The sequence below is a fragment of the Lepidochelys kempii genome, chromosome 4, assembly GCF_965140285.1.
Source record: "Lepidochelys kempii isolate rLepKem1 chromosome 4, rLepKem1.hap1, whole genome shotgun sequence".
Taxonomy (NCBI): Eukaryota; Metazoa; Chordata; order Testudines; family Cheloniidae; genus Lepidochelys; species Lepidochelys kempii.
Genome location: NC_136383.1, coordinates 22,557,139 through 22,574,240, shown reverse-complemented (window position 1 = coordinate 22,574,240; position 17,102 = coordinate 22,557,139). Strand labels below are relative to the sequence as shown.

The 17,102-nt window shown below is 39.9% G+C and overlaps 1 protein-coding gene across 1 annotated transcript in view; it reads right to left on the bottom strand.

Moving 5' to 3' along the window:
- The window catches only part of GRID2 (glutamate ionotropic receptor delta type subunit 2), a 1,023,752-nt gene that overhangs the window by 427,701 nt on the left and 578,949 nt on the right, over positions 1-17,102 (bottom strand). Inside the window, exon 4 of the mRNA XM_073340701.2 lies at positions 15,794-15,999. Coding sequence (XP_073196802.1) covers positions 15,794-15,999 — 206 coding nt within the window. The remainder of the gene's footprint in view (positions 1-15,793; positions 16,000-17,102) is intronic.

Below are 17,102 nucleotides of genomic sequence, written 5' to 3'. Positions count from 1 at the left end.
TCCCCTAATAGCCAAAAGTTCAGCTCAGTACAGTATTTATTTATGAAAAATGTATCTTGCTGTGAAAGCTGGAAGGGCTCTCGGGATGCATTAGCTCTCTTTGTTCATACGTATCCAGGCAATTCGAACATGAACTCTGTTTTAAGGAGATCACACAAAAAAAGCTTTCATTCCTTAGAGCATCTGCAAAAACCAACTGTGTTATTTTTGAAAGTCTATGTTTAAATTAGAGCTTGTGGGAAGCTACTTTCATCATTGGCTTGATTGAAACTGGAGAAAACTTGAATCATCCACTTATGTCTCCTTTTTTTCCCCTCCCCTCCAGCCTTCACAGCCTGTTCAATGCTAAAATGTCCTATAATATATGTATTAACCTCTGAGATTTTTTTTCTCTATAATCTTATGAGTAATGTCAAGTCACATGACTAAGATCTGTGCACTACTGCCATAGATTGAGGCAAGTAGGCAAATATTGTGCAAAACAGAGAGGAAAATACTTCATATCATGAGCCCTGGTTTCCACCTGCCTACTAAGATGGTGAAGGGGAGATCCTGTCTTCTCTCTCGTGGAACACCCATTCTTGGTTCCCCAAAATGGAAGGGAGTATAGGTTTGTCAACCCTCCAGGATTGTCCTGGAGTCTCCAGGAATTAAATATTGATCTTTAATTAAAAATTCTGTCATGATGAAATCTCCAGGAATTCACCCCACAGTTGGCAGTCCTGAGGGAGCACTTTTCCCCAAGGTTACCTTGTTCACTTCCTATCAGGGTAATGTGAAACCAATTGAAAAAAATAAATGCAGTGCCTTAATTTCACCTCTCTTGGACTTGTCTACATCTGGCTCTCCAGATGAACTAAACCATGTCTTCTAACGGGACAATCTCATCATCCAAATCAACCACAAAAATTCAAACAAAACAAACGTTGTCCCCGGTTTACTTCTGGGGTCACAGGTTCTCCACAATATGTCTGGGGTAATATCCTAAGAATTTCCCTTTCCTCTCTCTAGGTTTCCTTGTCCAGCTATTGACTCCCTCTGTGGCTGACTCCTGAATCCTTTTCTAATGGGACAAAGTTCCTGCTCTTTTTTACTGCTATTAGCAATAAGAACAGGTATATACCTTGACTCTCTTTCCCAGCTTGCCTTACCTAGGTCTCAGCTGTCTTGATAAGTCCCAGCATGTTTTAGTATTGGGCAGAAGGCTGGGGGAACACAGCAGGTTTAGTTATGGAAACTGCCTTAAATTTAACATTATTTGACATTTCTGCTGACAGGGTTCCTAAGAAGCAAATGTCCAGAAAGGGAAACATTCTCCAAATTAATCAAGGAAATATCCACTGACTCAGAGGACAATAAAAAGTAGTAACCCCCTCCCCCAAAAGACAACAAAAAAACCCCTGAGTTAAAAATCTATTTGTATATTTCATTGTGTTATACTGTCCTCAGCTTTGGCAGTTGTTACGGGTGCACCCTGAAGTCACAGGCCTGACTTGGAGGACTTCTATCATGGGTGGAACCACACCATCCAATCAGTCTAGGATCTCTGGGTGGCAACCTGCCTGTTTACCAGCCATATTAACACCACATGTCAACTGCATTTGGCAACGGTAAGCCCTTTTCCGAAAGGGACCTGTGAGCAGCAAGCTAATTAAAGTGAACCAAAACCAGCTTCTTCAAAACCATATGCATGCTACCCATTACCTAAACCATAATCTTTTATCACAAGGTTTTGTAAATTCCACTCAGCTCAGTTACCTCCCTCTCTGGGCTGGGAAAAGCAGACTGCCCTGTTACATTCCCTCCATGTTTCAGTCTCGCTCCACCCTGGGCAGCTGCTGACACCCTACTCAAGTCCCGCTTCATCCTTAAACAGCGTATCAAAGGTTTTAGCTTCCTCTGTCACCCTCGGTTTAAGTTGGGAAAAGTACACCTTGCCAGACCAGCTGGAGCTAAGCAGGGGTTATTCCCCAGTCAATAGCTTTCCCCACTGTTTCCTCAAGGATCTTTGGCATTCTCTGGACTGTACCCTATCTTTGCCATTGTTTTGTTTCCTGTTGGTTTCCCACTTCCAATCTTCTTTGATGTAACTCTATTCAGCCAGGCAGGATAATGTCACACAGGAAAACTGAAATGCATATGATATCTGTAAAATGTACAGGTATTTCCACCATTCTGCAAAGAAATATGCTTCTATTTCTCTCAGAGCCTATCCGTGGGTCAGATTAACTGCACTGGGTGCAAGGGGTTGAAATTTAAAATCCCTTCTATCGGAAAGGACATTCACTGTCTTCACAGCATCCCCAGAAAGAGAGATCTCAGAGTGGTAAAGGGTCAGTACATCTCCTGACAGGGCTAGCAATGTACCCTCAGCCTAGCATCACTTGCTTTTGGGGCTATGCAGGCCAGCTCCAGGCCAGCAGGGTGCGGTTTGCAAGTGGTTACAACATTGCATCCCCAATCTATGTCGACTGTCTATTACTAAGGGCCCAAACTGGGTTCTCCTGGAAATATTTTGTCATGAGCAATAATTAGCTGAGACAGGACTATGAGTTCAAATAGTTTTGTGCTATTTCACTCACAAGCTGGTCAACAGCTGCTTGCCTCTTGACTGGCTATTCATTTGTGGAGACAAAGTCAGTGGGCTCTCCATGGAGGTAGAGGGCTCTGTCTGGGTGGATCTTGGTCCAGGATCAAGTCCTTAACCTGGACTTGACATGGAAACCCAATAGGTAATTTGTGTTTGCAAAACTTATATGGCACTTTTTGCAAACTGAAGCAAAAAGAAAGAAAGAAAGAAAGAAAGAAAGAAAGAAAGAAAGAAAGAAAGAAAGAAAGAAAGAAAGAAAGAAAGAAAGAAAGAAAGAAAGAAAGAAAGAAAGAAAGAAAGAAGGCAGTTTTTGCTCTTGTTTATGGAAACTCCAGCATGAGTCACAACCATACCTTAATTTTCTATTTGAGTCCACAGTCTACAGAACAGAACAGAAGACAAACTATTCATAATCATTTACAAATTAACCAAACACTATAAAATCCTAATTAGGGAAGGGTAATATTAAGAGAGCGGTGAGGAACAAATATTGTCAGGTCCCAAAGTTATTTGCTACCTTACGGAGACCACAAAGCCAGTACTCTCTGGTAATTACTGCCCAACAGAATCCTCTCTCTTTTAATAGACTTCAAGAATGTCTTTTCTGATTATAAAACACGCACAGCATTCCACAAAAGGAAGGTGAATCACGAGTTTCCATTGTTGCAGAACACTCAAAGCAATTGGTTTTAATGCTGCTCTGAACATTTTTACTAATGTTCTACTGAACCAAATCTATTTGCAGATAATTATCCAACTAGGCCATGAAAATATAATTATTTAAATTTATGCAAGCCACCTCCATATTTCCATAGTTTATTGAAATAAATAAATTACTTGAAAATACTGTATCAGAGTAAACCCCCTACCTTGTTTATTATCTTACTTCCTGTATCACAATGAGTGTAAAGGAGCATATTTTGCTCTTATTGATCAGGAGAAAAACACAGGAATAGTTTGTGAAGAGACATTTAATAAGCAAGTTTCAATATACCTGGAGTAAGGGCATAGACTTCTATCTCCAGTTTAGGACAAAGTAATAACATGGTCTTGCTTCTCAGTGCCATTCAGTACAATTTTAAAAATAAAGGAACGGATGCTTACTGTTTTTCCTTATTTCATTCTAACAGAGGGATAAGATTAATTGGATATTACAGTTCCAAGTCAACTAAATGCGCTTCAGTGTTAAAAAGCATTCAAACACTAATTTTTCATGGTGATGAGGAATGTCAGGGTTGGAAGCCATCTAGGAAGACTCCTACACGAGCCACCACGTGACATACTTCCTGCCGCTGCTGAGCAGCAGACATTACAACTGTGATAGTACACAGGTAATCTGGCATAGGAAGAAGAATCTTTGCCTGCGTAGAGGAGACTGTTTTGGCAAGTCTTATCTCCATTTAATATTAATCAACCCCCGATGTCAGTGATTTTCATTCTTTTGTAAAAAGACATCACCTCCTAGAGGCCCCAATCAAAAGTCCTGGCCTGATCATGCTAGGCACTATGTAACTGCCCTTTATGCCCACTGGCAGAGCATTTAATACACAAGAGACTTTAGGATGTTGTAAATTATACCAAGGAATGGACTGGCCCATAGCTGGTCCAAGAGGAGGGGAGACATGTCCCCTTCCTGAGTTCTGTCATATGCTTTTCTGACACAGCTGCATATCAGGATCATCATAAAAAAAATCATACTAATGCAGAAGACCTGTGCAAGGCCCTCTGCTCCACTTTACCCCTTGAAGAAGGTGTGAAGTGAGATAGAAAGCATATTGTGGGCCCTTTGTGCTGTGCTATATTTCACTCACAGAGAGTTCCAAATGTTATTTCCTCTTCACAGCAGATGCTAACATTGCACAACAATTCAGCAGGAGGATGGATTGCACTATAATTCAGGCTCTCCCTGTGACCACACAAAATATGAAGATTTATTAACTGAATCTCTGCTCTCCTCTCGGCCCTTTCCCATACATGCAGAAATTGAAACAGGAGAAAGATGGTGTACTTTAGGCCATGATGATGGAGTCTCTATAGCTTAATCCTGTGCAAATCCCTTTTGTTTTGCTTGTATTTTAGCACAGAAGCTCTCTCCCATTCGCTCTCTCCTGCCTAAGAGCAAAAATCCCCAACATCTAACCTTTAACCTGTGGCAAGAGACTGTGCGTACAAAATCTATTCCCACACCATTCCAGGAATCAAGCCACAACAGGCACACTGTACTAGGGGAAAAGCAAATGCAACTTTCATATCTGGAGATCCCCTATCAGCTGAATGGCCTGTAGTCAGTCTGCACTATCTTACGGGTCAAGAATCTGGACTGAAATATAAATCCATGAACCATAATTTTTTTTTTCTTCTTAAAAAGATAGATGGGGAAGTATTTGGAAGGGATTTGGAAGTTATTGAAGAAAGATCCTTTAAGTCTTCAGTAAAATTTACAGCTATTGTGAAGACAATGGAGAAAAGACCGGCCTTCAGTGCTAGTGACATACAGCAGATGAAGAAAAGGGTCCAGTTTGTTATTAACAACAATAATTTACAACAGGCCATGTGGTACTGGTTTAGTCCTACTCAAAAAGATACAGTGCTAGAGAAGGACAACACTGCTTTTTAAAGGAGCACAGCATGGAAAAATCTCTCAAACTGAAAACAGTGAGCAAAATCAACCCAGAAAAACAGATCAAAGAGATTGAGAGAAAAATGGGAGGGGCAAGAAAAGATGCACTGATGACACAATATTTCATTTTACCCTCAGAAAATTAATTGCCACAGCTAAAATTTAATACAAAGTTATTAACACTTGAGGAAATTACAATGTAATAACAAAGACAAAATATGGCAAGGAAAAGGGATATAACAATGTGAAGTGGGTTGTAACAGGTAAGCATTCAGGGTAAAATTTCCAAGTTGCCTAACTGATTTAGGAGCTTAAGTCCAATTTTCAAAAGCAATTTAGGTGTTTTTGAAAATGGACCCTCGGTGAACTGCACCAGAATCTGGGAAATCTCCTCACCCTATCCTTCGCTTTAGTACTTGTGACTCAGAGGCCCATTGGTGGCTCACTACTCTGTCAGTAACTCTTGTCAGGCCTGACGTATTCACCACAGTTAGGTAAAAGGTAAACAAAGCTATCAAACTAGCAAGTTAGGGAGACAACCACTTAAATATCTCAACAGGGGAGGAGACTACAAACATTAACATGGCATCAGCTCCCTCCTGGATGCTGCAAGCTGAGCCCTTCAGAAGGCTTCCTAACTTTGAAAACAAAGAAAAAGCTTTGGGGAATATAAGCAGAGAAAAAAAGACATTTTGACATCCTTCACCAGAGGAGACAAAGCAACTGAGCACTTTGAGCTCTGTGAAGGGTCTGGGCTAAAAAACCTGGTCAGCCATGCTGGAAGAAATACCGGTGAGAAAAACTTATTTGCACAGAGGACTCTAAGTTTAAGTTAGATTCAAGTCTCAGAAGCGTATTCTTACTTTTGATTGCCTGTAACCATTTCTATCTTTATTTCTTATATTTGATATAACTTAAACCTATGTCCTTTTATTAATAAACTTACTTTACTTCGACGGTAAACCAACTCAGTGCTTTGAAAGAGAGGGTTTGTTAACCCCCATTAAGGGAATAAGCTGCTGTGAACGGTTTCTTTCAAGGGGTAGCAAACTTGACAAGGTTTTGTGGGTGCTGCAGGTAGAGGGGCTGAGCAATGCAGATAGACCTCTCTGTTATTTGCGAGGCAAGGTTAGGATTGGCACAGTCTTGGAGAGTTAGTTGGCAAGGCAGATCAGGAATCTGACACACAGCATAGCAGCAGCAAAGCTCTCACTTGCTGAGGCTGAGAGGGGTAACACAGTGGCTCACAGTTCTGGGAAACCCAGCAGTCTGTCGCCGCACTTTTCATGACCCCTCCAGTGCATTACTGCTTCTAAATCAATTGACGAGCAGAAACTGTTCTACTAGTAGAGAGGTCTCGCAGTCTTCACCAACATTTAATCCAAGTGACACAAGGAGGTGCACACATATCCCCTTGGCATAGAATAATATTACTGTTTACCCAGTACATTTCATCTGCAGCTATCAAAGCACTTCACAAAAGGCGAAAGGTGAGCAAGCAGTGTGACACTCTTTTACAAATGGGAAGAACAGCAATACAGAGCAGTTAAGTAACTTGCTCAAAGTCACACAGCAGATTGTTGGCAGAGCTGGGAATAGAACCCAGGTTTCCCAAGTCAGTTTGGTGTCACGTTTAGTAGACCACGCTACTGACAAAATAGCTCAATACATACTGGTCCAGGTGGACTTTCCACCTCTAACTGCTCAGAACTTATTTAATATTGGAGTTCCGTTACATTCTAGACTGAATAAATCAATGGGCCCAATCCTTCTCCCACTGAAGCCAGCGGTGGTTTTGCCACTGGGACCAGGCCAATCATTTTCTGTCTGTATTAACCTCTTTTCAGTTAAATTCAGTTTTGCCCGTGTGTTTATTTTTGAATCAGTGCTGATGCCCAAAGATAACAGTTAGAAACAGAGAGGGGAAAGATATTTCCTTTACAGAATTACACATCCAAACATCACAATGATATCCCACGGGACGTGTGTGAAATGCAATACACACCGCACATAGAATCAAATGAAAGAAGGCTGAGCTTCTGTGAACTCTGAATCAGTAAAAGGATGGGTGAACCCGGTGTCGATAAAGTCCATCTGTCTCTGCTGTGACTTTGAAAATAGGCATTTTAAAGAAATAAACCTGCTTTTCGTGCAGATCTCTAGAGTAAATCCTTTTCTGTTCTTTCTACAGTTCACAACTAAATTAATTTAGGCTTACTGCATGGTCAGAGCTGAAGTTGAAACCTGTTACAATCATTTGGTCATATGACACTGCATGAAAAACAAGTTGCTTTGGTAATTATTCAAATGTTTGGTTAAACACACTCGCACTGTTGCCAAGAACAGAGGACCCCATTAAAAGCTGGACCCTCCCCACCTTCATTAGGGTAATTTAACAAAGGATATGAATATTTATTACCCTAATTATAGGGAATATTGCAAAAAAACATGGTCAAGGTATGTGGCATGATGGCATAAACCATTCTTTAATTGTACCCACATTCATTTCTCATATAAACACATGGAATGCATAAGTTAGAGAGAATTATTAGCCTTCTCTCTATCTTTACTCCATTTCATCTGCATATTTTAAAAGTATATTATGAAGATAATATTAAACAATTATTCATTTATGAAGGTTGCAGAATAGCTCATTTGACAACTTTCACCCAATGCTACCAGTTTCTCGGGATCAACGTGTATTGTCATGGGAAGGCAGAACTACAAGACATTTTAATTTGACAGGTTCAAGAGGTGAAATGTAAAAAGCAAAAATCATGCATAGTTGATACTAGAAATGCCTAACACAGTTATATATGATTTTCATTTCCCTGCCTTGATGGCCAACATGAACAAATAAAATGGCTTATACAGAGGTGAATACAATGGGAATTTACAGGCATTGCTCTTACAAGCAGAGCCGAGTCTGTTTTTTCACAGCAGCACTCACATTTGGTAACTGAAATCAGCAATTAGCTTTGCACAACATATGTTTTATATGTGTTCTAATGCATTACAAAATGACAGAACTTACAAATATATTGCTATTCACTGTGCTGAGCTTGGTGATTTGGGAAGTCACAGTAGCAGCAGTAGTCTCAAGCACCAGCCACTTCAACCATAGATAGAGTCTCAGCTCTCAGAAGAGGGTGCTAGAAAAATGATCTGCAGTCCGAGAGTGCCTCTAAAGACTCCAGCCAGGGAGACTGGCTGTACTCCGCTCAGAATCAGCAGGATTAAAGCAGATTGGGGCCCACCTTACTCGGCACGAACACAATGATAAAATGGGATAAAATGCAACATGGGTTTACCAAAAGTATATCATGCCAGACTAACCTCATATCTTTCTTACATAAGATAACGGATTTCTTAGATAAGGGAATGCAGCAGATCTAACTTATCTGGACTGCAATAAAGTATTTGACACAGTGTGCTAATGAAATCTGCTGCTCATTCAAACTTGAGAGGCATTGACAATATAAAGGAAGATTACAATATTATATAGAAAGAATTGGCAGACCTATTGGATGGGACGAAATGTAATGCTACATATTGTAATGCTACATCTTAAGTTGTATCAGGAGAGATATTTACAGTACAGATAGAGCAGTTTTAATGCCATCCCACAAGGCATTGGCAATACTATTATACACCAAAATGCACGAAAGATGGATTCAAACCGGAACAGGTGCAGAGAAGAGGTACAACAATGATGAAGGGAATAGAGGGCCTATAATATGAAAGGAGACTTACAGAGTTTGGCTTGTTTAGCCAAGCAAAATAAAGGTTGAGAAAGGACACCTTAAATGACTACTTCTTAGAGCAGCTAGTCCTGGAACCCACAAGAAGAGAAGCAATTCTTGATTTCGTCCTAAGTGAAAGGCAGGATCATATATGTGAATATAGCTGGACCGCTTGGTAATAGTGACCATAATATAATTAAATTTAACATCCCTGTGGCGGGGAAAACTCCACAATGGCCCAACATGGTATCATTTAATTTCAGAAAGGAGAACTACACAAAAATGAGGAGGTTAGTGAAACAGACATTAAAAGGTACAGTACCAAAAGTAAAATCCCTGCAAGCTGCATGGAAACTTTTTAAAGACACCATAACAGAGGCTCAACTTAACTGTATACCCCAATTTAAAAAACATAGGAAGAGAACCATCATGGTTAAACAACAAAGTAAAAGAATCAGTGAGAGGCAAAAAGGCATCCTTTAAAACGTGGAAGATAAATCCGAATGAGGAAAATAGAAAAGAGCATAAACTCTGGCAAATGAAGTGTAAAAATATAATTAGAAAGACCAAAAAAGAATTTGAAGAACAGTTAGCCAAAGACTCCAAAAGTAATAGCAATTTTTTTTAAATACATCAGAAGCAGAAAGCCTGCTAAACAACCAGTGGGGCCACTGACGATCGAGATGCTAGAGGAGCACTCAAAGACGAAAAGGCCATTGTGGAGAAACTAAATGAATTCTTTGCATTGGTCTTCATTGATGGGGATGTGAGGGAGATTCCCAAACCCGAGCCATTCTTTTTGGGTGACAGATCTGAGGAACTGTCCCAAATTAATGAATCGTTAGAGGAGGTTTTGGAACAAATTGATAAACTAAACAGTAATACGTCTCCAGGACCTGATGGTATTTACCCAAGAGTTCTGAAGGAACTCAGATGTGAAATTGCAGGATTACTAACTGTCATCTGTAACCTATCATTTAAATCAGCTTCTGTACCAAATGACTGGAGGATAGCTAATGTGATGCCCATTTTTAAAAAGGGCTCCAGAGATGACCCTGGCAACTACAGACCAGTAAGCCTCACTTCAGTACTGGGCAAATTGGTTGAAACTATTGTAAAGAACAAAATTGTCAGACACATAGCTGAACATAATTTGTTGGGACTACAGACCAGTAAGCCTCACTTCAGTACTGGGCAAATTGGTTGAAACTATTGTAAAGAACAAAATTGTCAGACACATAGCTGAACATAATTTGTTGGGAAATAGTCAACATGTTTTTTTATAAAGGGAAATCATGCCTCACCAATCTACTAGAATTCTTTGAGGGGGTCACCAAGCATGCGGACAAAGGAGATCCAGTGGATGAAGAGTATTTAGATTTTCAGAAAGCCTTTGACAAGGTCCCTCATCAAAGCAAAATAAGCAGTCATGGGATAAGAGGGAAGGTTCTCTCATGGATTGGTAACTGGTTAAAAGATAGGAAACAAAGGGTAGAAATAAATGGTCAGTTTTCAGAATGGAGAGAGGTAAATAGGGTGTTCCCCGGGGAGCTGTACTGGGCCCAGTCCTATTTAACATATTCATAAACAATCTGGAAAAAGGGGTAAACAGTGAGGTGGCAAAATGTGCAGATGATACAAAACAACTCAAGATAGTGAAGTCCCAGGCAGACTGCGAAGAGCTACAAAAGGTTCTCACAAAACTGGGTGACTGGGCAACAAATGGCAGATGAAATTTCATGTTGATAAATGCGAAGTAATGCACATTAGAAAACACAATCCTAACTATACATATACAATGATGGGGTCTAAATTAGCTGTTACCACTCAAGGAAGATCTTGGAGTCATTGTGGATAGTTCTCTGAAATCATCCACTCAAGGTGCAGCGGCAGTCAAAAAAGTGAACAGAAGGTTGGGAATCATCAATAAAGGGATAGATAATAAGACAGAAAGTATCACATTGCCTCTATATAAATCTGTGGTATACCCACACCTTGAATACTGCGTGCAGATGTGGTCAACCTATTTCAAAAAAGATATATTGGAATTGTAAAAGGTTCAGAAAAGGGCAACAAAAATTATTAGGATTATAAAACGGCTTCCGTATGAGGAGAGATTAATAAGACTGGGACTTTTCAGCTTGGAAATGAGGTGACTAAGGGGTGATATGACAGAGGTCTATAAAATCATGAATGGTATAGAGAAAGTAAATAAGGAAGTGTTATTTACTCCTCCTCACAATACAAGAGCAAGGGGCCACCAAATGAAATTAATAGGTAGCATGTTTAAAACAAACACAGGAAAGTATTTTTTCACTAAATGGACTGTCAACCGCTGGAACTCCTTGCCAGAGTATGTTGTGAAGGCCAATACTATAACGGGGTTCAAAAGGGAGCTAGATAGATTCATGGAAGATAGGTCCATCAATGGCTATTAGCTAGGATGGTCAGGAATAGTGTCCCTAGCCTCTGTTTGCCAGAAGCTGGGATTGGATCACTTGATGATAACCTGTCTGTTCATTCCCTTTGGGGCACCTGACATTGGCCACTGTCAGAGGACAGGATACTGGGCTTGATGGATGTTTGGTCTGACCTGGTATGGCCATTCTTATGTTCTTATGATATGATACCTCTCTATAAATACATTGGGGCGTAACACGCGGGAGTGCCATGCGCTATTTAAGCTAAAGGGCAATGCTGGCAAAACAAATGGGTATAAATTGGCCACGAATAATTTTAGATTGGAAATTAGAAGAAAGTTTCTAACGACCAGAGCAGTAAAGTTCTGCAACACCCTTCCAATGGAGAATAGTGGGGGCACGTTCATGAATGTGACTATATGACGGGGTTGTGTGCAACAGCAGGGAACTGGACTAAATATTCCAGGAGGTCCCTTTCAGTTTTGTGTTCCTATGTTCTTCCTGTGTGCTTAAGAGCATGGTAAGTTTCAGGCTAGAGATAGCTCTACCAGGGCTGCGCTTGAGAACCTGAGTAAAACAACTGCTCATGTTATGATTGAGGCTGCATTTCCTAGGACACAGTATCTGAGGGCTCAGTACCACAAGTTGCTGATCATTCTAGTTACCATCCTGCAAAGCACTTAAGCACATGTTTAACATTAAGCATTTGAGTAATTCCACTGAAGTCATGAGATTATTCATATGTTTACAGTTAAGCACCTGATTAAGTGCTCTGCATGATTGGGACCAGTAAACTCAGTTTATTGCAGAATCGAGCCCTAAATGAAAAACCTAATGCTTTAAATTAGTAGTTTACAACAAAATATGTAATTTTTTGGGGGTGCAGAGAAGGTAGAATCCAGTATATTATCTGGTGTAGAAACTGAAAAAACAGGAGTTTTCTCATGTTTTAGAGACAATGTGATATAGTGGACAGAGCATGTATCCAGAAACTATCAAGTTCTCATACTGGCTTTATTGCTGACACACATTCCTAAAGCCTGACCCCCACACCCTTCTCCTTTTCCCACTGCCAAAACCCTGGATCACACTGTTGTTCTTTCGTGCATGGTTTAATGGGTCCTTATCCTATCCAGCCTCCCTGACACCCCCTCTCCAATCTAACATTCACTAGTTAAAGTCATCTTCATCATCCACTCCTCTAACTGCACTACCCGCCTCCCCTAGTCCCTCCATAGGCTCCTTATGTGCTCGCACAAATTCCTTATTCTACCTGAAAACCAGTGAGCAGTTTCACCAGCCAGGAAATGGCAATAAAATTCCAAGCCTCCATCTTTTTTAAGACCCCTTACCTCAGGGCTTATTTATTATCTGCCAGTCACAAATACAAAATGCAATTCAGCTAGAAAATACCAGGCAATAACTCCCCAGAGGATTCCTCCCCCACCTTTTTAGACAATCAGGATACAAGTAGTCACTCCTTTCCCTCAGCTCCCTTTGACCCAATTTCCCCTTCCTTTACACTCTGCCCAGATCAGTCATGTAACCAGCAGGAACCTGTTAACGCTTTTAAGCTGCATCACCTTTACCTTGTAACAAAAACTTTTTTAAAGCTTTGCCATGCTCTGCCCCTACATTCTCTTTCTCTCTCTGTCCAGTGATTCCTCATATGAAACTTTACATTCCATCCACTTCTCACCTCACTGTTCCCTTTGTTCCTTTTCCCGCACATTATTCCCAATCCCCAAAATGGGGTGACCAGATAGCAACAGTGAAAAATCAGGACCAAGGTGTGTGTGTTAAGGGTCCTTATAGAGGACCAAGCCCCTAATGTTGGGACAGCCCCGATAAAATCAGGACATCTGGTCACCCTACCCCAAAAGGGCATCAAGGATGCATGGGGCCCCTGGTTGTCACTTTGTCTTTCAAAATGGAAACAATGCTCCATTATCACTCTCTGAGAGGGTCAATGCGTGGATTAGCCAGCTGGTATCTGTACAACACTTCCAAGATATAAAGTTTGCTACCTAATTTTTAGGGATAATAAGCTATTTTCAAGATGGGAGAAAGGCATTTAGACCTCAAGCCCCCTCTTCTTTCTGAACGTTCTCTAAGTAGTGACCTCATCATTGCAAACTCCATGGATACAAAAGCTAGACAGAAAGCACGGATCAGCAAAGACATAACTAAAAGCATTGCTGTTTTCAAGAAACAAAAATATCAAAAGGTTAAAGCAAAGAAACTCTACCTCAAGGAATCTCTAATTTGCAGACGGCCAATTTATACTATTGTGTGAGACTATTTATTCTGGAAAAGGTGGTATTTGCACTGCAATCAAAGTCATGCTTATTACAGTTGTGGCATGTCCTCAGCTGAACCATGAGAACATTAAATACTTTTGTTAAGTTAAGAAGCCCAGATGAACCAGCAGCTGCATGTCATGGGCAGGCAAGCCATAAAGGCTTAGGGCTGGACTACACAGAGAGTTGTTCTTGATTAACTCCACATGTGGACAGTCTTAATAAGAGTGTTTTCTTCCTGTTTAGCTTAACCCAAGTGGTTAACCCAGGCTGAACAGGAACAAGGCATTCTTACTTTGGAATAAAAGTGGGTCTGTCTACAGGGGGACACTTAGGAAAATTAATCCAAATTAACTAAAGGTGCCAACAAACATTATTAGTTGAACTGCATTAAACCCTTGTGTAGAAACACCAATTCATAATTCAAGTGGCCTTAATTCAATTTATCTTAATGCACCTGGGACGTATTCAAGCATAAAGTTACTCATGAACAACTCTCTGTGTAGACAAGCCCTTAAGGCTCGACTACACTTAAAATACTACAGCATCACAACTACAACTGCACTGCTGTAGCACTTCATTGTAGACACTACGTATGCCAATGGGTGGAGTTCTCTCATTGACATAGGTAACCCCTTCCGCAGGAGGCGGTAGCCATATCAACAGAAGAATTCTTCCATGTAGTGCTGTCTACATGGGGACTTAGGTCAGCTTAACTACGACTCTCAGGGGTGGGGTGGGTGTAGTTAAACCAAACTACTTGTCTAGCATAGACCAGGCCTTTTGCTGGAATAGCTTATTCCATTCCTTCCTGCTACTCTTTTCCCAACCCCCTGAGCAAACAATGCTGCCTACAAACAGATCCAGCATGAAAGATTATTGTTAAATGTAAGAAAATGGTATATTTTTGTGTGATGGACGAACAAAATGTTTATTTTGAGCCACATGTTGATGGTGAAGGGAAGAATATATCTATGTCATGCACTTTTAGAGCATGGAGCTGTCCACTCATGCCATTAATAAAATAGGGTGGGATTTTCAAAAGTATCGGGATGACTTAGGAGCACAATTTCCATTGAAAGCTAATAGGACTTGTCCTCCTAAATCACTTCGACTCTTGAAAATCCCACCCATATTAATTGCCATTAAGAAGTCTCCAGTTTCGCAAAAGCCAACAATTGCAAAGTTGTGTAACACCAATAGTATGCCATACATTCTGAATGTCCAGAACTATTTCATGACAATTCTACCCTCTCTAACATATCCATAATTTGTTTTAAAAATTAAAAACAATTTTTCTCTTACTTTCCTGTGCCCCCTCCACAAAAACAACAACAAAAACCAAAACCCTATCTTATAAAGAAAAGGGAAGATCATTAAAAGACAAAACAAACCTGCTCCACCCCGAAACACAAAACACCTATCCCACCAATATGGCAGTCAGCTACTTCAAACACAAAACCCCTTTAATTAGTTAAATTTGATGCTGTAATCCAATTTTTGCTTAAATATACCAATACTACTGTATTTTAGCTCTTTAAATTCTTTATGGATATATTATCCTTTTAACTTAAACCTATGATCCCAATTTCCGATCTTATAACCTCTAATAGGTCATTATTAAACTTAATTTTATAAAAACCCAGCAAGTTTCAGTGCATCAATCAGATAAACACACCCATATCCAAAATATATGTAATTAAATAAAAATATCACTACTTTCAGCAGTAAAGTGGATGCTAAGGAATAAATGAGATGAGCAGGGAATTAGCAGTACAACAGACATGAATGTTAATAAGAGTTCTAAAGATAATTCTCTTGTATTTTTTGTAATATATTGCTCATAAGGGGCACAGGTATACTTTCCTTTGGATGCACTCATATGAACCATAAAACCATCATTAACAAGTGTTTTATGTTGTTGGTTCTTTCTGAGAGAGAGAATCAAGCATACGTATTAAAGTATTTATTTTTACAAGAAGTCACATAAAGTGCATCTATGTACTGTATTTTATAAGTTGTCAGGTAAAATTAATCATTTCACCAACATTTTAAAAATTTCAGAAAGCAAAGTTGGGGGCATAGAGGGTCAGAGAAAATTAACACTGCTGATCACTTACCTCTGTAATGAAGGACTTGGCTGTCGATGCGTTCATTACAAGAATGGCCCGTCTCAGTGTGTCCCGGTAGCGGTTCAGTTCTTCTATTCGCATGGTGGCAAAGAGCCCTGTGATCATTTTATTGATGTTATTCTCTACCTTCTGCAGTGCTACATCCATTCCCTGCTGAGATACTTTGTCCAAAAATTCTTGTATTCCACGGATATCTAGGAACATCAAAAGCCCATCAAAATGCTAATTTGTATATAGAACAGAGACCAAAACACTGTTCTGCTTGTCTTGAAAAGGTATTCTACCCAGTGTTGGTTAGATCCCTGAAGGCCACCCTAACTTAATACTCATTTGAACTTGTCCTGAGCTATGCTCATGGTATGTCCTAAAGTGATAAAATGTGGGAAGAATTTTATGTATAGCTTAGTGTTCAAAATAATCACTTAAAAACTGTACTTAATTATGTTCAGTTGATTTCCTCAATCACCATATTGTTTCCAATTCTAATTAACACTGTACATCTCCGAGAACAGTTTCATACTAAATGACACATGCAGAGAAGGGGAGGCTAAGTTATCAGACTGCAACATACAGTGCTTTTCTTTGTTTCTTTTCTTGGAGACTGGAAATAATGTTATCACCATAATACAACTGTCCTTGGAGAAGCACATACTTTGGATACCTAAACTTAGCTGCAGTAAGGCCTGCACTAGCTATTTACCAAAAAGCTGGAAGGATGGGTCCAAGTTGTACATAAATTGAGTTCCTTTATAAAAAAGAATCAAAACACAACCATAACACATTACTTGGTAGACACAATGGCCATTGACTGTGTTTATTATTAAATAAAAATGAAAACAAAATGCAGGCATGATGTTTTTTTCATACACAAAGAGTTGTAATGGAGCCTGCTGGCTCATTCTGTGTACACCATTCCTAAGAACAAGTTGTTTATGTTTATCTTTTGACGTAACTGCTTAAGTCATTGTACCTACAGTATCTGCACCCTTTCCTTTTCCATAAATCCTACAAATAATCCTTTCATTTAGCTATGCGTCTGAGTGCTCACTGGAGACCCCCCAGCTATTTGAGTTTATAGGGCCTTATGGTTAAACAGTCTTCAGCACCTGCTTTGGAGTTATGGTATACCTATCCAATATAAAAATGTTTTCGAGTGTCACAGTGCTAAACAAGCACCCTTCTGCAAAGGGCCAGTTGCAGAGTTAAAACTGATGCTTACAGTTCAAATAACTTATTTTCATTTGTGAATAAAAAGGAACAAACATACAGTCCCCAGGAGAGAACACACTGTCTCTCT